Source organism: Eupeodes corollae, chromosome 1 (assembly GCF_945859685.1).
Source record: "Eupeodes corollae chromosome 1, idEupCoro1.1, whole genome shotgun sequence".
In the NCBI taxonomy this organism is placed as follows: Eukaryota; Metazoa; Arthropoda; class Insecta; order Diptera; family Syrphidae; genus Eupeodes; species Eupeodes corollae.
The window spans coordinates 54057208-54079340 of NC_079147.1; the positions used below are offsets into that span (position 1 = coordinate 54057208).

General features: G+C 33.5%; 1 protein-coding gene across 1 annotated transcript in view; it reads right to left on the minus strand.

The window, feature by feature from the left end:
* Nucleotides 1-22133, minus strand: part of LOC129942151 (uncharacterized) — a 100596-nt gene that overhangs the window by 51084 nt on the left and 27379 nt on the right. Inside the window, exons 2-4 of the mRNA XM_056050963.1 lie at nucleotides 16261-17486; nucleotides 7843-8073; nucleotides 2834-3087 (exon numbers count right to left, since the gene is read on the minus strand). Of these exons, the coding sequence (XP_055906938.1) occupies nucleotides 2834-3087; nucleotides 7843-8073; nucleotides 16261-16957 (1182 nt within the window). The 5' untranslated portion in view covers nucleotides 16958-17486. The remainder of the gene's footprint in view (nucleotides 1-2833; nucleotides 3088-7842; nucleotides 8074-16260; nucleotides 17487-22133) is intronic.

A 22133-nucleotide genomic window follows, 5' to 3' on the forward strand; every position in this document is an offset into this window, starting at 1 on the left:
TTGTATGTCCAGTATTGTTACTGGTCCATTGAGAGGTGGCTCTAAGCCTTACACATGAGTTGGCAGCCACCTTTTTAGAGAAAAAGCATTTAGCATTATTTTAAAATTTCCGAAGCGCACGAGAATTTTTCTTGACAGGGAAAATAAAACTTATTTTCATTTTAATTGTTGAGGCATAGCTGGAAATTTGAGTTTTTTTATGTTTTTGTATGTTTAAAAGTAAAAAATAAATATTTATATGGTTATATAAAAATATAGAATTTTTTTTTTGAATTGGGTGTTCAGCGCACGAGCGCACTTAAGGTACAGCCGCCGTTGGACTGGACTACGATTTCCGGAAAGAAACTACTTCCACGACAAACATACTATCGAACAAATTTCGTGGATGTTCCGGCTAAGAGGAGTACTCCTTAAGCTGAACTACATTCCTCACCAATTTTATGCAACCTGTTCAACTTAACCGAGCACGAGGATGTTTTTCATTTTGTTGGACGATGTGCGATATTGAGAGAAATAAGAAGACTTATCCTAGGCAGTGACTTTCTTTCAAATACTGATATCGTAAGCCTTCTGCACGAAATGGATGTCACAAAATTATATGCATATTGCAAAACAGCACTTGAATATAGACATCAAATTTTAAATGGAGCGATTTAATCTTAAACTGCAGTTTCTTTTTCCATGCATCATATTGATTGCATTAACCAAATTATTGTTAAAAATGTATGGTTAAATAAAATCAAAAGTTTCTTTGACTTAAGACAGCACAAACTAAACAAAACTTCACCTGTCTTTAATTTAAATTTCGCCTATGTTTGTGAAATATAAAAGTGTTATAAATTTTGCTGTTTCAAAAGTATACAGCTGGAAGTCGACATCTGTCAAACTAAATTGTTAAACCAATCTTTTTTTTCAGTTAAAAGTCTGACATTTACGAAAATAGATCGCTTAACTATCGCACAACGCATTTAAATTCTTAAAACCTACTACAAAAGTGTTGATTCTGAAACAGCTACATATTGTGCTTTAAGAGGTGATTATGTTTATGTAATCATCCAACTATGCAAGAAATTGCAAAAATTGTGAAACAAATTTGAAGAGACTGGATTGGTGACATGCATTGTAAGTGGGCAATACTTTCCTAAGACCCGAATGTGTCGATTCCTCGCCGTTCTGAGGAATTTGAACTGTCTTACGGCACATAAAATATCCATTTTGCATATGGATCTACATCTCTATAAAGTCCAGCTCACACAACTACTGAAGCCCGCTGACCATTCACAACGTAATTGGTATGTCAAACGGGTGCTTGAACAACAAGCGGGGTACGGCGATTTTTTAAGCAAAATTTTCTTCAGCGACGAAGCACATTTCTCACTAGGAATGTTTGTTAATAAATAATATTGTCGTATTTGAGGTTCTGAGAATCTTCAAGTAATTGAAGAGAGGTTATAACATCTACAAGAAGTCACTGTTTGGTGCGTTTTTTGCTTATTTGGAGGTGTGATTTTTTTTTTCGAAAACTACGACGGAGCAGCAACTTACGTGGTGTTCATTAAAATGATGACACATCATAATGCCATTGTTCAAGCTTTGTAATAAAAAAGAAATATCATGTAGAAAATACTTTGTTTGTGTTTTATTTAAGTTTTCAAAAATGTTACAAAATACCTAAAAATAATATTTTCAATCTTTTGTAAGTATATCTCACTTCCGGAAATTCGTATGAGTTAATTTAATCTTTATTTGAGACACAAGTAGTTTCCAAAAATCTTAAATCTTATTCGATGGTTTTGAAAAATAGTTTTAATGTTAATTTTAGGTGTTGATTTCGAATTTGAACTTCGATTCAAAATTATAATCGTAGTCAAAAAATTGTACCGTTTACTACAATATATTTTTTCATGTTGCCCAAGGACTTCTTCCTTCAAAAAAGAAGTTATTATTAATTAAATTTGTTTTCTTTAAGTTCAAAGCCTTAATCCTCAATGACGATAAGTTACATTCTTAAACACTTATTTTTTATTGTATGTACCTCTGAGAAACTTTTCAAGCATAACCCTGTAAGAATTTGTAAGTCTTTTTCCACTTCAAACACTTTAAACAAAAACAAAAATACATTTTTGAATAAAACACCGGTAGCTAATTAAATTAAAATGCTTTTAATCCACATAAAGATGGTGGTTTAGCATAAACATTTTTAACAAATTCCACGACCTTGAAATACATTGTGTAGGCAATTAATCCTAAATTTAAATGAAGACTTACACTATACCACACCATAACCAGTCTTCAAGAGTTACTTTCACTTCAAAACCCTAACCTTACAAAACAAAATAAAAACCACGATGTCAGAAAAGATACAAGATAAAAAAAATGTTTCCTTATTGAAGAAATAAACAAAAAACAAGATATTTAATTACTATCACCCACCGTCCTCACACTCTTCGCAAGTTTTTTCGCTAAGTTTCTTTGAATTCATATTTTTTAAATCTCTCATGACCTAATTCCAAATCCAAGAACTGATGTGGACTTTATTTGTCATGACAAATGATGTCTCCCTCCCAATGCGAGCGCAATGCGTGAATTCCATCAGAAAACCTGCACCAAGAAGAAAAAAAAGATACAAAACTTCAAGCAGAAACTGGTTGCGCATACGTCACTAACGACCAACCGACCGACCGACCTAACAACTGCGTACCCGTGCCACAGCCCACAACGCATTTCCTCGAACCGAAAACTTTCATTTTCGAAAAAATAAAAACTGAGAATTTACCACCAGAAATAAAAGAACAACAATAAAATAAAAGAAGAACAAAATAATTAAACTTACCGTGTGATGATGGTTGATGAGATGATGATGATGATGGTACTTGGTGGAGTGGTATTCCTGTTGGTAGTAGGAGCAGAGCTTGAAGAGATGCGATAACGCTGGGAAGAGGAAGAGCAGGAACTTGAGCAGAAGCTTCTTGGCCGTGCCCACTCCGACGATAAGAGGCAACAGCCAAAATATTTTGATTTTAATTATTTTCAAAATGAGTATGAGCGCGAGGAATGACAACATCAGTTTGCTTCTAAAGAATTTCTCTGGAAATTTAAAAAATCATTAATTAAACTTTGTGATGATTTGTTTGGATTATTTTTTTTTGTTAAATATGGAAATTTATTTTTTGTTTTGCGAGAGGAGGTTTGTCGAAAGATTTATTTATCGATTTATTAATTTATATCTTTTTCTTATTTCAAGACTTAGAGGAATTAAAAAGAAAGGAAAGATTGTTATTATTTTGCAATATTGCTGCCACGGAAGTGACAAGTTTAAGCTTTTAAGTATAATTGTTGTTAAATGCTTTTTTACTAAAGAACAAGATGATGTTTATTTACCTTTGCGTTTACTTCTCTTTATAATGTTATTATAAAAAAGAAAGTTAAATTCAATATGACTTCGTGTATCCGCTTCTTACAAATTGAAGTTAATATCTATACTTAACTTCTTGGAATTATTGTATTAATTAATTTAAATTATTAAATAAAAAAGACACCGATTGATAACTTGAAGATTATTACCTTTTCTCTGGTGTTAAATTGATTTCGCTTAACTAACTTATAATTACTACAAATTTTAAAATATAGATCGGTAAAAACAAGGAATTTCTTCGCCCTTTACCCTTTTAAATTACAAATGAATAGATGTGAAATTATAGCAATACTTTTTTATTTAATGATACACCCCTATTACAGGTTTCAACTGTAAATTGAGTGTTAATAAATATTTAATTTTTGACACTCGTGGGAGGAGTGATATCCTTTCTTTATTTTTTAAAACGTTGTCATTTTAGGATAGTTTACATACATTTACAATTAAGTTTTAAAATACTTCAATGTCCATAAATTCGTATAACTTTTATAGTTTGTGTTTTCAAAATTGTAACAAGGATTAAACTAGATTCAGACGAAATATTGTTTTTTAGGACTATCAAAATTCTGAAATGTCGTTTGGTGAAACTCCCATGAAGAATCTCCTGTCAGTTATAAGAAAAAGTGTCATGAAATTGAGGGAAACGTGACAAGGTACAATATTTTTGAATATAAATAATACTAGTCATATGTCCTTTCAAAAAGTAGACGTTAAATAAGGGCGGGGAAATACGACCAACTTTCAAAACTTTTCCTTAATGACTTTACAAAAGTGAAATAAGATCAATTTTAAGCATTTGGTTACATTGCACGCTGAAAAAGTGTAATAAAGCCAAACTATTTTGAGAAATAGGACTATCTTACTTTTACGGTGAGGTATGTATGCAATGAGGTATAAGCTACTTCCGCTATAAATTCAATTTTTTTTCTATTTCAAAATCCATATTTTGTACTGCACGACAAATCAAAACAAACTTTTCAGAAAAAATAGAAACCGCTAATGACAGAAGTGTCATTTTAGAAATGTCATTCAAAGCAATCATGAAGCAAGTCCATCGTAACGCAGATGAAGCCGAAACTGAAGCGTGTTTGTGTTTCAGCCCTAAAACAATTAAGGCTAGTTTTAAATTCAAAATATCTCTTAACAATTAATTGTATGATTATTTTGCAAAGCACAAATATTTATCTAAAAGATATAAGTTAAATAATTTTGGTATCTTAATTAGTTTCTGGAGTTCCTCATTAGTTATGAGCCTTTATCTGACACTGTATGAAAAAAATGTATATTTTTATAGCTTTCAAAAATACGTTTTTGACTTAATTTTTAGTGTTGATTTGCTCAACTTTAAAAAATACCTGTTTTTAATATTATTTTAATATTTTTTAATATATTTTAAAAACTTGATGTCATAGAACTGTTTAGAAAAAAAAATCTTTACAAGAAAAAATTTAACTTTCAAACCGTGCGTTGTGCCTTCATGTGTAGTAAACGGTTTCAGCATAAATAGTTTACGTGTTTTTTCAGATTTTTGTAAGACAAGTGAAATCTAATAACTTATGAAGAACTTTCAAGTACTGTATAAAATAGTATAAATATTTTGACCAAATATTGAAGAAAAGGATCTTAGATTTGGAAAAACGTCACGGATTTTATTGAGAAGAAGCAACTTCATAAAATAAATTGTATACGTGTTTTTCTTCGACTTTTAAAAAGTAATATCTCAAAAACCTGAAGTGATACATTAGTTTTGAAGTTTTTGTTTTGAATAAAAAAATTAATATTGAAATGTCTCGACGTTCAAATTCATCCTATTGGTGGTCATCATATGTGGGTTTATTTGTATGTTTGGAAAACATATCATGTTTCTATTTACAAGCATATCTCAGGAACGAGCAGAGATATCGACTTAAGGAGAAATATTAATAGTAACACGTTTGAGATTTTTTGTTTTATTTAAGCTAATTAAAGTATTGATCAACATTTCAAACAGTCCCAAATGTCTCTTAAAAATATTATTTAAGATTTAAAAGGGATACCAATTCACATTGATCGTAAGGCCTTGAATATAAAAATGGAAGCTTAAAACTGATTTGGGTAAAGAATTGCACATTCATGATGTGCGATTAAAAGGAGAATATTAAGACTTTGGAGAGTTGGGAACGGACACCTACGCAAATATGTCTGTTGAATTCAAGTTTCTTTCGAATGAAGGCTTCGTAGATTGAGCCATTTTAAAAGGGATGAAATATGTATTACACCTTCTGAAAAATCCTAAGCACATAGCAGTTTTTTGGCGCCCTTATTCCATAAGAGGTAATCTGTGATATGCATATACCAAATACTGAAAGTTGATTAGTTTCCCCGATAGAGAAGCCGCTCTTGGATAGGAAAATTATGGGCTCTTTAAGATTTCTATTACGAAAAATTTGAAGTTTTTGCCAAAATAAACTAATTTTTTCTAAATATTGGCAAACTTGCTTTTATAGCTCAAGAAGTGGGAAAAAACTATGACGTTGGATAAGTTTAATTTTATAAGAAATTGCATTGAATGCCAACAGTATTATGAAATTTTACAACGAATATTTCAGCACAGGATTCTGCTTTCTAGAATGTATATGACTCTCAGGACGTAAGGATGTGTAAACATTTAAAAGGGCAAAAGTAACAACATCAAGAGAAAACTGGTTAATACTACGGCGAGCCTTAAATTCCATCAGCAAAAAGCTGAGTATTATAAAGCATTAAAACGGTTCAAACGAAAACCCCGTTGGTTAAAAGTTTTATTTCCACGATCTGAGAAATGATGAGCATATTTTGAAAAGATATAATATCCGCACATCAGGCGTAATGGTGTGGATAGTTATAACCAACTACGGCACACTCGATTTGGAATGTTTGTCCACAATAATGAACTGGAACAACTACATAATTTTTTGTTGGAAAAATCCTTTCCAAAAATGAAAAATATTTTTGGAATCTGACTTGGATTTTCTAAAAAGATAATGCTCCCATCAACACTTCCAGGGTTTTAAAAAGTTGCATTCAATCAGAAAACGTAGAACTTTTGTCATGGCAACATATTCACCACACTTTAACATAATAAGTTTATGAAGTTGGCAGACAATTTGAAGAAAACGACACCTTAATCGAAGCTTTTCATGATTCTTGCGCCAAATCTCCTGTAGTTAAAAAAAACTGAATGTTTCTATTCTTAACCGAGATTCTGTATGTGGCCTAGGGACACACTTTTTTATACCTTTGATAAGTAGTTTATTTTTCGATTTTGGGAAATTACATATCTTGTTTCTATAAACCTTTTAATTTTTTAAATTTGTAAATGGGAAAATACCTACTAACCGTAGGTAGTAAACGGTTCCGGGTTTAAAGCTGCCACCTACTACAAAAAGCTAAGATCGATTCCAAAACTTATGGCTTGATTCTAGTGGTTGGAAATGTCACTTATATTGCAGTCAAGGTTTATAAACAAGTCTTCAAGTAACACAACGTAATATTTTGTTTTATTTCGCTTGTGTATTAGATCATACGAGTACAGTGCAACAAAAAATACGATATTTTAAAAACGTATTTTTACAGTATGAAATTGTAAGCACATAAAGCTGACATTAAAGCTATTAGGAAAAACTATTGTAAAAGTAGGAATTACTAGGCTTAAAATCAAAATTAGTACAATATTGATAAATGTGAAATGTGAAATGTGTCAACCCAATTTATTTTTAAAAATAGAACAACACATATTTGTATCCTTATAATACTTAAGCAAATATTGTAAAATAGTATCAGTTCTACATTGTCAGCGCAATAAATTAAATTAAAGGTGTTTCATTCAAAGTCTTTTACTACAAAAAAAAATTGCAAAACTAAAATGATGGACTGTTTTTCATAAGTAGATTTGTGAACTGGAAGAAAAGCTGTGGAAGTAATTGTGAATTAATCAAATTGCTAACATTAATTATGACTGTGCGAATAAAACCAAGTAGCTGATGATTGTTTTTCTGTTGTTCTTTAACAATGGTGACAAAAACAATTTTCCACATTTGTTTATTTCACTGTAGTTATTTATTATTGTCTACTTACAAGTACCTTAATTATTTCTCCCACGGAAAAGAAGTGTTAATTTAAAAATGGGACGTGAGGTTAAAGACCTTAAAATAATTGTAAATGTCCGTTTTAATGTTTTTATAATAGAAGAATAAAATGTTAACATTTTAAGGTCATTGTTATTGTTACTGTTAATAAATTATTATGCTTTATTTTTATATTTCTAAATAAATTTAGTTAAAGTTTACATTTCCTACACTACAATTTGTATGCTTCGTATATTCAAAAAGATGAACAGGAAACATTATTTTTATTTGTAAGAAAAAAATGTATCAACTAAAACTAATAACATTTTAATAAATACTCACGTATTTTCTTTTTGATTAAAAATTTCCCCCCATCCCGCGCTTCAACTTCAGCCTTTGGTATTAATTCCAACTTAACAATCGCACCATTCCCCTCAATCGATCTTGGTGAAATTCTAAATGTAGCTCCATCGAATACCACTTCCGGTAACTTTAATTCAACGTCATGTGTCATAACAAATTTGACACTTTTACCGTAAAGCGCATTTGTTACTTCTTCAATTGGTGATTCAGCTGAGAAAAAAATAAAACATAGACAAATTATTATAACAACTTTCAGAAAAGTAAACAACTTCATTTTTATCACGCATTTTATTTTTTATTATACATAAGTCTGAAATCAACTCATTTTTAATTTTCAAACGAAAATGATAAAGTTACGTAACCTTATAACCAGAATATCAAAGCTACCTTCTATAAAAATTATTTTCATAAATTCACAAGATTTATTTGAGATAATCATTATGCATATATAACAGAAACTTTCGTTGATAAAAATATAAACATTCATGAGGTTCAATAAACTTCCGTCAAGTTTTTAATGTATGTAGATCTTTTCACTGAAAAGAGTGAAAGTATCACTTTTGGTTTTTATTTGTTTTTTTCTTTTAAGTTGACAAAACAATATTTAAGTTAAACTTAAAATTTTGATTAATGTTTGAGAAGATTTCAAAAAAATCAATTCAAAAAGGTTAAATTTACTAAGCTTTATGTATGCTATGAGAATAGTAACTTCTTGTGACTCCTTCAATCATTTCAAGGTAAGGCAGGTAAGGGCCCATTTTTTAAAACCTCGTCTATTGAAGAATGTTGATTGCACACACCCACTTTAATAATTTACCGGTTTTCAAAAAAAAGAAAATATTTGTTTATATTGAGCTGGTCATGAAAGTTGTTTAATAAAAATAACAAAGTTAGAAATTTGTGTTGCATAAGACGGTACTATATTTGTAGATCTCATTGAAAATAAAAAAGTCAAAGAATCCATTTAACGTTTTTTAAAAATATGCCCTTTAACCGTCGTTGTGTTATTTAGGTAATAAATTTATTCTTAAAACTGAATTTAATGGTGCACGTGGGTGTATATGCACTTTTATTAAATATTTATAACAAGTTAATAAACTTTCTCTAACATTGAGCCAGCTTTAAAATGCATTTAGAGACGTTTCGCTGAAAGCCATGTTAATATTGTCATAAAAGAGTTCAAAAACTTGACTTAAAGTTTAAACGTAATGTGAAAGCGTCTAATTTAATTAAAATAATATTTATGTATATTTGCCTCTAAGACACAGATCAAACATATCTTATTTTGATCAATCAAAATATTTCAAGTCATTAACTGACCGAGTTTTTTAAAAATCCTTAAACTGGGAAACAATATTAAAGGTAAGATTTCTGTTAAACCTCTCTTTTCATTCAGATATGTGTTTTGAAATGGCAATGAAAAGAGCCGAGTGGAGCACATTTCAGAAATACACATAAAGGCGATATTCAAGGTTTTCTGTCAAATGGGCTTATCTGACGGGCTTATGCAATTTCTTTCAAGGTCTAGAATCTTACGAGAAAAGAAAAAATAGTGAAACGTCAGCAGAAGCTGAAACGTGATGAATTGGGGTTAGGAGCTTCAGTTTCAACGGTTTTCGTTACTTAAAAAACAGTATAGTAAATGTTCGAGGCTAAATGTTGCCAGTAAGGAAAAAATTGGCTGTGAAGCGCCAAAAAAAATTAACAAAAGTTGGTAAAAATTGATTTTCGACTCAAATATCTTTTCAAAAATTTGAAATATTGGCTTCAAACTAATGTTATCTTTTAAGAAGTATTGTTTTCAACATTCGATACAATTTTGAAAAAAAAATCGAATTGATGTTTTTTTTTACAAAAAATAAAACTCTTAAAATAAAAATACTAGAACTTGGTAAAAATTTACTTTCGACTCGAATGGCTTTTCAAAATTAAAAATATTGGCTTCAAACTTATTTATTTTACAGAAAATATTGTTTTCGATATTCAGTAACTTTTATATAAAAATCTAACAGTCCGTTTTTTCATAAAAAATAAAATCTTTTTTATTTTAGTTAATAAAACTGTCCATCCGATTTTTCTCAAAATTTTAGTGAATGTTTAAAGCAATATTTTTTATAAGACAAAATAAGTTTTAAGACATAATCTGAAATTTTTGAAAAGATATTTGAGTCTAAAATCGATTTTTACCAACTTTTAGTTATTTGTTTTAGTTTTTTATTTCATATAAAATAAACTGCACTTTACTTGATTGTTTTCAAAATTTTACCAGATGTCAAAAACGTTATTTTTCGTTGCACAAAAATGCTTAAAATCGTTTTTAACCGAAAAATATTCGGGTGACAAATATTTGTATATTTGTATTTTTTTATTTATTAAAAAAAACCCGTAGTTGCATTTTTTTCTAAAAACATATTTGTTTGGTATCACGTTACAATAAATTATACAAAACTTAATTCAACTGTCTAGCGTTATTAGTGCGTGAGATATTTAGGCTTACCAAAATATTCACCTTAATTTTAAACTTCTATGGTAAAAAAAAACCCGCGAATTTTCTTGAGAGCCCTTTCTGCATTATTATCTATATAACAACATTTATTTGAAGTCGATATCTCTTCTGATTCTTGAGCTATGGACAACGAAAATAACGTAGCGAACGTACGAACGTAAGAACGTACGTACATACGCTTGCACATACATCTATCTAAAAATCTTTTATTTCGAATCTAGGGACCTTGAAACGTCGAGGAATATCAAAATATTCAATTTGACAAATCGTTGATAAGGATACACAGTTTAGCTTACATCAAGGCGCTTCAGAATAAATTTGTTCGTCATGTCTTCCAGAAATCTAATTTCCCAATTCACGTTTATCGTCAAAGTTTGGAGTGCTTCGAGTCGAACAACATAAATAAGATCGCATGGCCTGCTAGTTCTTCAAATTGTTACCCTATTCAAAACCTTTGGGGTAATTTTGACAATCAAAATGTGTACCCGTAACAACAAATTATTCTCTTCGTCAACACTATGAACTACAGCAGAAACATTCTTATTTGTTTTAGAGCGAAGCATATGGTTTCCTTTCTACTAATCACTCACTTTTCCCAACAGTTAAACATTTCCTACGAGTTTCACAATTGCCTACCAAGAAGGTTATTCATATTGAACTTAAAGTCTTTCAGTTTTTACGATCTGCAAAATGTTCAACATTTTTGTAGTGAATTTTAATAATTTCAGGCAATTTTGTTCTCCTTAATGGAATATATAATTTTGGGAGTAAAATGTATTTTTAGATATTTAATAAACTTCCCTTTAAGAAGTTGGGAAATTCCAACTAAACGTAGGGAAAATTATGAACTATTTTTTTTTATTTCCACAAAAGGAAAGTGTGACGAAAAAAGGTCGATTAAACTCAACAATTATCTTAAATCCAAAGAATTGGCCAATCAAGGACCTATTCCATTTTATGAAGCTTTTATACGAACTTCGCACAATACTAATCCTTTTAAAAATTACTTTATGCACCAAATTTTCTAAGTAGTATTATTGCTGTCAAAGATGGAGTATGGAGTTGGGTTGGGAACCTTCCCTAAGTCTTTAAATGTCCCTAAGTCTATTCGTCTTCCTATTTGTGAGAGAGTCCTTCATTTCGGTCACAACATCCTTTTTATTGTCCAGCGTTTTCGGAATAAACTATCCAGGCTCAACGTCAACCTCCGTGTCACTCTTATTTCAGGTCATAGTTGAATTGATGTTAATAAACAGGCTAATGAGTTTGCTCGACAAGGATAGGCCTTTCATAGCTCACTCACGGAAAAGGTAAATATTCCTCTTGGAGCTTTGAAGTTTTAGCAAAATGTTGTCAATATTTTTGACAGAATCCAACAACAGCAGGTGGAAGAGTAAAAATCTAAAGGACTATAATATATTTAAGAAGATATAGCTTATCTATATAACAAAAACCGTTCTATCGAACTTTTATGCAGTCCCAGGCATGATATAGCTAGGGTTACCGTAATATGCACAAGACATTAGCCGATCGAACAGCATGCAACTAAGCTGGGTATCCCTCACAATACTCACTGCTGTATCTACGGAGACCAAAATGAAAGGCAAACTGTGATTCACTTAATGGTACATGGTCTGTCCTGGCGAGTTCTAAAATGTTAAGCTTCGGAAGAGCATTCCTTAAAGATCTTGATGGACTTTCCGACATAAAAATGGAAGACTTCATTTCCTCATTGGAAGCGATGAAATGGTATCGCAAATTTTCTCATAATGCTTTCTTTTTATTTTTCAAACCATCATAGGCTCAACGAGTTTTTTGGTACCAAAACGGCGCTTTTGTGGCTGCCATCTCTACTTACCTTACCTTTGATAAAGTCGTAATAACGAAACCTTCTCTACATTTTTAACTACACATAGGAAGTTATTGTAATCGGTCAGATTTGTCGAATTGAAAATTTTGACGTTTTTAGGTCCCTAGAGTCAAAATAAAAGATTTTTGGAAAGAAGTTCTTGAAGTTGTTTTCGTTCTATATATAGCTAGAGAACTAGTGGAGATATCGCCTTCAACAGATAATAACCCTGGAAGCTCCACAAAGGACTCTCAAAAAAATTAAGTATTCGGTTTTTTTAAATATACCATTTTAAAAAGGGTGAACATTTTGGTTAACCCTAAATATCTCACTCTATAAGGTTAGTTTATAGAGGCTGTACAAGATGGAAACGGACACATTTAAGCCAGTTTAATGGCCCATTGTGATACCACATGAATCTTGAGGCTTTCTCCTTAGCTCAATGGAACCGGCTTGAGTCCCTTACGAAACGTGAGAGGCTGATTATACTGATATGATTAAGATCGTTAAAGAAGAATTCTCCTAGGTAATTCTTGCGTTTTTGAGCCAGAGCAGAGCATGTGCAGAGAAGATGAAGAACTGTTTCTTCCTCTTCTTCGTCCATACAGCTTCTGCAAAAGTTATTTGAGAATACGCCTAGTCGCGTTTTCCTGTTAAACAGTGTCCTGTTATGACACCTATTATCTAACTTATAAGCGCTCTGCTTAGAGAGAGAAAGCACCTTGAACGTTTTGAATCAACGTGACTTGAAACGTGGTGATGTTGTTCCACCTGATGCCTGCGCTCCTCACAGCGTCTTGTATTAGTAACAGTTTACAAGTAGCGATTGGTATGCCAGTATGTGCCAAACGTGGTAGGATGAGCTGTACTGTACCGTTCCTGGCGAGTTTATCTGATTTACAGTTACTTGTAATGTCTTTATGGCCCAGCACCCAGCAAAGGTGAATATTAAACTATTGTGCCATCTCCATTAGAGATGATCGACAGTTATGGACTGTTAAAGAGTTTCTAGAGACAGAGTCCAGAGATTTGATAGCGGACTGGCTATCTGAGAAAATACGGATATCAGATGTTGATATCACGCTTTCTTTTAGCCAGGAAGAGACTTCCTTTATCGACAAAACGTCCGCCTGGAACACGCTACAATGGTTGGGAAGGTGGAATGAGAGTCTTAATTTCAGTCGTTCAGAGTACACACCTCCACCAACCCCTTCTTTTGTTTTTGACCAATCTGTGTAAAAATGGATTGACTCATCCTCCAAGAATGTCCTATCCTCCCAAAAAGATCTGGTAGGTATAGAAATCTGGAAGTTTCTTTTGAATTGCAGTTGGGGGATGGTGTAGTCTGTGTGCTTTGGAGTTGATTCTGAAGATTTCATTTACACGAAGCTTTGAGGCGAATAGCAGAGCTTGTAGCTATTTGTTTGCTAAATATGTCAAGAGGTGTTACGTAGAGTAAGGTGTCCAGTGCAGCAGATAGGGTCGTGCGAAGCACATACTGCCACACCGTACATTAAAATCGGTGTGATTACCGATGTGTATAGCCAATGCGTGATTCTGGGTTGTAAGCCCCAATTATTACCAATAGCTTTTTTTTGCAAGAAAAGAGAGATACAGTAGCTTTTTTGACTCTTTCCTGTACGTTGGGTTTGCAATTTAGTTTTTTATCTAAGACAAGACCCAGGTATTTAGCCTCGTCTGTTTATTTTCATTGGATTTCTTTAATATAGGGAGGATTGACAAATGTATTTCCTCGAAAATAAGACCAAATCGATTTTGTGTGGGTTAACACTCAGTCCACAGCGATCAGCCCAAAGTATTAAACTGTCCAAGGCATTTTGTAAGAGTTCTTTTAGGATGTTAAGATGCTTTCCTAAAACAGCTATAGCAACGTCATCGTGAAGCATCCGCATCCAGACTAGTTAGGATTTCATTCATCACTAGGTTCCAGAATCGTCTACCAAAAGAGTTGCCCCGTTTTGAGTTAATTATTCTGCTAGTAAGAGTTAAATAAATTAACTTCCTAAGCGAACTCTCTACATTTAGAGATGTTAGTGCAGATGTGATTGCAGATGTATATTTTTGGAGAAAAATCTAATAAACCGTTTTTCTTATAAATCCAAAAAAACTGTAAGAAAAATATTTATCGCCTCGAAAAGTTTACGAACATAAAATAATTTTATCTCCAAAATAACTTTTGTTCAACGAAGAATAACGTTTTTAACATCTGGTAAAATTTTGAAAAAAATCGAATGGGCAGTCTTTTTTCATATTAAATTTAAGTCTTAAAAAAATATTACTCAAAGTTGGTAAAAATTATTTTGCAACTCAAATATCTTTTAAAAAATAAGAAATTATGGCTTCCAAAAAAATGTTCTGTATTTTTGTTTACAAAAATAAAAACCATAAAGAAAAAACAATACTAAAAGTTGGTAAAAATTTACTTTCGACTCAAATATCTTTTCAAAACTTAAAAATATTGGCTGCAAATTATTTACATTCAGTAATTTTTTTATAACAATCCAAGTCAATTTTTTCCTTCAAAATTAAAATCTACAAAAAACACTACGCAAAATTGGTAAAATTTGATGTTCGGATTTCAATGTCTCGTGAATAATAGAAGACATTGGCTTCAAATTACATAACTTCATTCATCCGAAATTCTACCAAAATTGGTGAAAATTTATTTTTGACTTAACATGATTTTGATATCAAACGATTTCATAATTGGTAAAATATTGTTGAAAATTAAATTTTTTTTCTCAACTGACACCGTTTTTAACATGACACGACAACCTTTAAACCTTCTAGGCAAAACAAATCGACAGACGGGATGAAAAGTTATCAGTGTGGGTCGCATCTCAGCCTCTTTTTAATGTTTTTATTTTTCAAACCATAGGTTCAACGCGTTTATGGTGCCAAAAGGGCCGTTTTGTGACTTCCATGTCTACCTACTTACGTGCTTAGTATAGTGGTTGTAATATTTGATAAAATCGTAGCAATGAAATTTTCTCTACATTTTTATTTAATTAAATTGACAAAATAATTGTGTTTTCTCTAGAAACGAATTTAATTTAAATTTTGTTTTATTTCCGTAAAGTCTACGTTCGTAATTCTTCTTACGTTTGCTTATTTTTTTTTTAAAACAAATTGATTCTTTAGAGAAAATAAAATAAACTCCAATCCCCTTCTACCAGTTAACTGCCTTTATCTATTTATAATCATCTCACTCCAAGAATTCTATTGAGTGCAATAAAAGTATGTGACTGAAATAAATTAATCTTTTTTTTATTTTTTATGACAAACAGACTCCCTGCCATCAGATCCAAGAACAAAAGCGAACATCAACAATTCATCAATAACAAGAAATAAAATGATAATAATTCTGCACATCAACAACATTAATCGGAAAAATACCCAAAAATAAATAAATTCACTTTGAAACAAGAAAAGCCTCCTCCCCTCTATCAATCGCACTTCACTTTGGCTTTGTCTTGCGCCTACCAATAACCAATCTTCCAAAAAATTGAATTCCTTTGATGTTTTGTTGACTTTTGTTCCCTTAACAAGAAAACAACACAAACAAAAACACGAACTTATGGAAAGTATCTGGAGAAAAGTTCTACCAAACAAGAATACAAAAATCATCTCAAACCCTAAACCAGCCGAAAAATAAATGAAATATAAAAATCATGTCACATAACCTTTCAACTTGGTTTATATGGGCGTGAAGATGATCATTGGACTTGATAAGCTACATATTACCGGCTGCAAGACTCGTTATCCATTCTGTCCACGTAATAAAATGTTTCCCCCTTCTGTTTATTCTTTTTCTTCTTCTTCTTCTTCTACCAATTTAAAAAACAAAAACGGAAAAGAAAAAATCCCCATCTTAAAAACCAGAGCCAGACCCAAAGCCTGTGCTAAAGAATTAAAGTGAAAGCAAGTCTCTCCATCACCACAGATCAAAAAGATGTAAAATAAGCAATATAGAAATAAAAATTCACCGAAGTCCATAAAAATATCTAAAAAAGTTACTCACCTGCTCTCGATTCGTTTGGAATTTCATTGGCATCCAAATGTTCGTCATCATCGCCAGCGATATGCTGATTTGGTTCGCCTTCGTTCAGCTCAGCTGAGTATTTGGTGTGATCCACCTTGTTCTTGAACAATTTCAAGCGACCTGTCACATTAACGTCACTCGACTCAAGGGCCCCATCCAAAAAAGTGTAGACGTTCTTTTGGAAGCACGAAATCATCGGACGATGATAGCAGTCCTGGATGATGCCATCCCATAACTCATTACCCGTTGACAATTTCGAGTACCATTTGCCGTTATTCGCGGTTCTATTTCGAACTTCTTCGCTATCAACAGCATCGGCGGCGACAACAACGGCGGGAGTGGGTGAATTGACAGCGGGTGTCATTGGCGTCGTCGTTGGAACATCGTAACTACTTGACGCACGCACATCTGTCACGGTAATTAAAAGTAAAACCGAAGCGAACACAATGAACATCTTCGCCACGGATGTTGATCCTATTACTGCTTCACTGACCAGCCTAAGTTTGTTACTATTACTCACTTTTAGCGTCACTGTCGTCGTTGTGGCGCTGCCACTACTGTCACTGTCACTTACACCACTGGCACTGTTCGCTGACAATCTGGTGCACTTGGAATTCGAACACATTGAACTTGAGTAGTTCCACTTTTTACCGTACCTAGGCATCGGTATTTGCATTGTAACTGTGACACACTTTATTTTTCTCTCCTCTCCAATAAATCCTGACTTGGGTTTTAATTTGAAAATTATGCTTAATTATTTTTTTGTATCGATAACATAGAAATATTTTCCATCGTTTTATTTTTGGAACGAACGTTCGGTAGTTATGCGTAGCTTTAGCGTACTTCCGTTTGAGGTTTTGTATTCGTATCTATTTTTATCGAACGCCCGCAACACAACGTTTAAACTCGTATATCTATCTACAGACCGTCTTCGTGTGATGGTTGTTAGCAACTAAGTGGGACCATGGTCAAGGTGGAAGATTTACCTGCGATTTCTTGAGACTTCATCGAATGGTCGAAGTGGAAAGCTGAATTTTGTTTTCTTCTTCTGTTTCTTCTTGTGTTTTTTTTTATCTTGCAGATACTTCGTTAAGTCTGCAAAGCACGTTATCACCGTTGATTTTGGGTTTCGAAAGAATGATGCCTTGGGACGATCTGCGGATCAGCTGTTCGAAGCGGAGCTCTTCAATCTTCAAAAGTTATTCCTAAAGAAGAAGAAAAAGACATGGAAATCATAAGTTTTGTTGTGATTGAAGAAATGTTCGCATGGTCGTATTATAACGACGATATATTATTGTAAACAGGTGAAACGTGAAGGTTTTTGATGTGGACAAGATGCATCTCTTCTTCTATAATATTACGTTCATCACCTTGTGAATGGAAGTTAGATTAAAAAGAAGAAATAAAAACTGGTCAGTGGACCAATTTCTCTTTCTGTTTGCACAAATAGAAAATATATAAGACGGGCGGCCAGCGCGGCGTGTATACGGCCAGTTGCTAATATTTAGAAATCACATCTATCAGCTTTTAAGATTGGGTAGTTTAAATAGCTAGCTGCTGATTGTTGATCGATGAAGATGGGTGGCTGGGAAATTTTTGTTTTTGGTTGAATATCTTCGATTGACACAATGACAGTTAACAACCGCAAACTTTGTGATGCGTGATGGGATGCAACTGCATCGCGTCTTATCGCCTGATGCCGGGAGTTAGTGCAGACTTAATTGTATACAATTTAACTGAAGCTGGTAACTACTGTTTTCTATTGTCGCACGGAACCTGTCTGAGAGCAGTTAATATGCGTAGTTGTTCGATTTAATTATTCTTGGGAAATTCTGTTAATGCGGACTTGTTAGCTCGGGCAATGGACATGGACAACACGACCACTTTTCAATGCAATGTTCTGTTAAATGGTAGTCCGAGGAAGTTAGTTGTAAAGGCGTTAGTGTTGCTATGGGGTATTTACTTTTAAAAAAAACATTTTGTTTTTATTCGACTGGCAAGAAGTTGGAGAAAAATTAAGTCTCTACATTAAGAGAAGATATTGTTAAAGTTTAAGCTAAATGTTATTGGTCTATACAGTTTTTGAATTAAACATAAAACACAACTATTACGTTTTTCTTTTATATGGCACTCGATTTGGTCTTAAATATGGAAAACTGTAATCTGCCATTTTTTGTTGTAATAGGTCTGATTTGTCAAATTGAAATTTTTGACTTTCCTCGACGATTCAAGGTTCTAGAATCTAAATCAAAGATTTTTAATAGCATAGTTATATTTTAAACCTGAATCTACATTTAACATCAATAGGTAGGACACAGCTACTATTCATTAAGAATTTGGCAGGTTTAAGGTAAAGGGTTTCATGCTCAAAAGCAGGATAATAATTTCTAACATGAGAAGTTTTACTACCAACAGATCGGTGAATCGAGGCACTGCCCAAGGTGGAGTCCTTTCGCCTCTTTTATGGAACATGGTAGAAAACGACTAACTTACAACATTGGAAACAGAAGGTTTCAAGGTGATTGCCTACGCTGATGACGTTGCGATATCCGTATCTGGGAAGCACCCCCAAGTTCTCTCGGAACTCCTACAAAATGCCCTAAACAGGCTAACTAAATGGGCTAATCAATGTGGATTGGACGTCAACCCACACAAAACAGAATTAATACTCTTCTCGAGAAGATATAAAATTCCTCAGATTAGCCCACCAAAGATTAAAGGAATACCATTAAGTTTTTCCGACCAAGCTAAATATTTGGGCCTCATTTTAGACAAAAAACTAAATTGGAAGGCAAATATTGATGAAAGAGTCAAAAACGCTACTGTAGCGCTTTTTACTTGTAAAAAGGCCATAGGATCAAAATGGGGCTTCTCCCCAAAAATAACCCACTGGCTATACACTTCGGTAATCAGGCCGATACTCATTTATGGAGCCGTCGTATGGTGGACCGCACTGGATAAGATGGTAAATCTAAATAAACTCATTAAAGTCCAGCGGTCAGCAGGTATGTGCATCACAGGAGCAATTCGCACAACACCAACCGCAGCACTGGAAGTGCTTTTAAACCTAACACCACTTGACATCTTCTCTAAAAAGGTGGCTGCCAACTCATGTGTAAGGCTTAGAGCGACCTCTCAATGGACCAGTAACAATACTGGACATACAACCATTCTAGACAATTTCAGATCTATCCCAGATCGCTTAGACTATACCACCCCAAAAATGGTATTTGGTAAAAGATTCCATGTGTCCATCCCTTCAAGATCCTCCTGGGAAGAAGAGGGACCCCTGGAAGACGATGCGGTACACTTCTACACTGACGGTTCAAAGACCGATCACGGAGTTGGAAGTGGTATCTTTTCAGAACAACTGAATCTCAGTCTATCCTATAGACTTCATAATCAATGTAGTGTATTCCAGGCAGAAGTAATGGCGATTAAAGAAGCACTATCCTGGCTCAAAGAAAACGTTATATCTTGTAAGGATATACGAATCTTCTCGGACAGCCAAGCCGCTCTTAAATCTCTCGCGTCTGTCTCCACAAACTCTCGAACAGTCCACGATTGTCAATCATCTCTGAAGGAGATGACGGAACAGTTTAACATTCACCTCATTTGGGTGCCGGGCCACAGAGACATTCCGGGAAATTGCAAAGCCGATGAGCTCGCCAAAAACGGAACACTTCTGCCTTATGTTAGACAAAAACATAACATAGGAACACCACTTGCTACATGCAAATATCTTCTCAAGCAATATGCTTTAGAAACAACAAATACTAGATGGTCACAAAGTACCACCTGCCTGGCAACCAAGCAAATATGGCCAAGTATTGACTTAAAACGGTCAAAAGGCTTGATATTACTAAGCAGACAAAGTATAAGCTCTACAATTGGAGTAATAACGGGACACTGCCTCATAGGTAGACATGCTCTGAGGCTAGGGGTCTACACAAATGACTTCTGTAGAAGCTGCATGGACGAGGAGGAAGAGGAAACAGTCCAACACCTTCTATGTACATGTCCAGCACTCTCCATTAGAAGGAATTACTTTCTCGGTAATCCCTTCTTCGATAATACCAGTGAACTGGCAAATATTGACACAAAACGTCTCTCTAACTTTATTAAAAGCACAAAATGGTTTGTTTAAATTCATTACTCTCCCATGAGTAACCTCATTAGTGGTATCACAATGGACCCTTGAGGTCTACGTGTGTCAATGATATCTAGACAGCCACTCTAACCTAACCTAACCTAAGGTAAAGGGTTTTTAAATTGGTGCGGATAGATTTTTGCGCCTTGTGGCGGTGATTTTATTTTGGTGACATCTGTTAAATCTTTTGTTTATTATTGTTTATGAAAAAATATCATGACGAGTTACACGATTAAACAACTGACCCAGGAATCGTTAGGAAGAGGACCCTAGTTTTGGCCGAAAAATCATCTTAAGTGACGAGGCGCATTTTTGGATGAATGGCTGTGTGAGCAAGCAAAATTGCCACGCGAGGTTACCGTTTGTTGCAATGTTTGGGCCGGTGGCGTAATTAGTAAATACTTTTTACGAAAACCACTTTAGTGATGCGGTCACCGTTAATATCGAGCGTTACATAAGGATGATAACTAATTTCTTATGGCCCGCATTGAACCATATGGACCTAGACGACATGTGGTTCCAGCGGTATGGCGGGCGTAACGTGCCACACAAAAAACCTCACGATTGAAATTTTACATGAACGATTTGAGGGTGATGTTGTCTGTCGTAAGGGTGATGCGAATTGGCCACCAAGGTCCATTCGGATCCGTGCCACCGTAAGAAGCTGAGGTGGGCTTTTGAATAAGGTTATATTCCATACTTAATCACATGCAAATAATTTTGTTAATACCTTACACACAGCTTGTTTTATTCCATTTCAACATCTACCCGCCCTTATTGAAAAACCCTTTATGTTATACTTCAATTCTATACAAAATGGTTGGTAGAGAGAACAAAATAAATTGCATTAGCTTAAGAGCCTAAAATATTTGAAATCCTTTAAATTATTCTGCTGCTGTTAGTTGAGGAACTGTATGAGGTTCGCGCTTGTCCTATTAAGACTTGGAGGCATTAGCAAACCTTTCATTGAATTTCGATTATGTTTAGCAGGTCAATTTTAAGCTTGACAGTATTTTGTCTTAAATCGATACTTTTTATACAAATCGTCCTTATCTATTTTAAAGGGGTCGATTCGGTTTAAATAGAGCTTTCGATCTCTGTTGGGTGGTAGTATTCCAACATCAAAATATTGATATATACATATGTACATACTACATACATACATAAGCTTAAGTTTTTTGACATTTTAATTTGTGTTTTAAATTTTTTAAATAAAATGTCTCGCAATGTAATTTTCTCAATCAGTTTGTTTATTCTTAACGTTTTATAGATTTAAAAACAGCTCAAACATGGGTACCATCCTGCTTATTTTTAGACTTAAGGCTGTCGTTTTAATATGGGTTTAAATTGTCTATGAATAACATTAACAGAAATTAAGGTTAGCAAAGACAAAACAGAACTTATCAAAAAACTATGAATATGGCTAAATAAGCTTATAATAAACGAAAACTTAAGGGGATATTTTTACCCTTATTATGCTAAGACACAGTGTGAGCAATGAATATTGACTGGTAATGACAGAACGTGTTAAGGTATTCAACATTCGCTTAGTACGGCTAAAAAGGAGTCTCGATATTTGACAATACGTTCGTATTTGGGCTGAAGGGTATACTGATGCGCATTCCTAGAAGCGCGAATATTACGGTGGAACTGCTTAAGAAGAGGAATGCAGGATATTATCACCAATCAATTTGAATGTTCT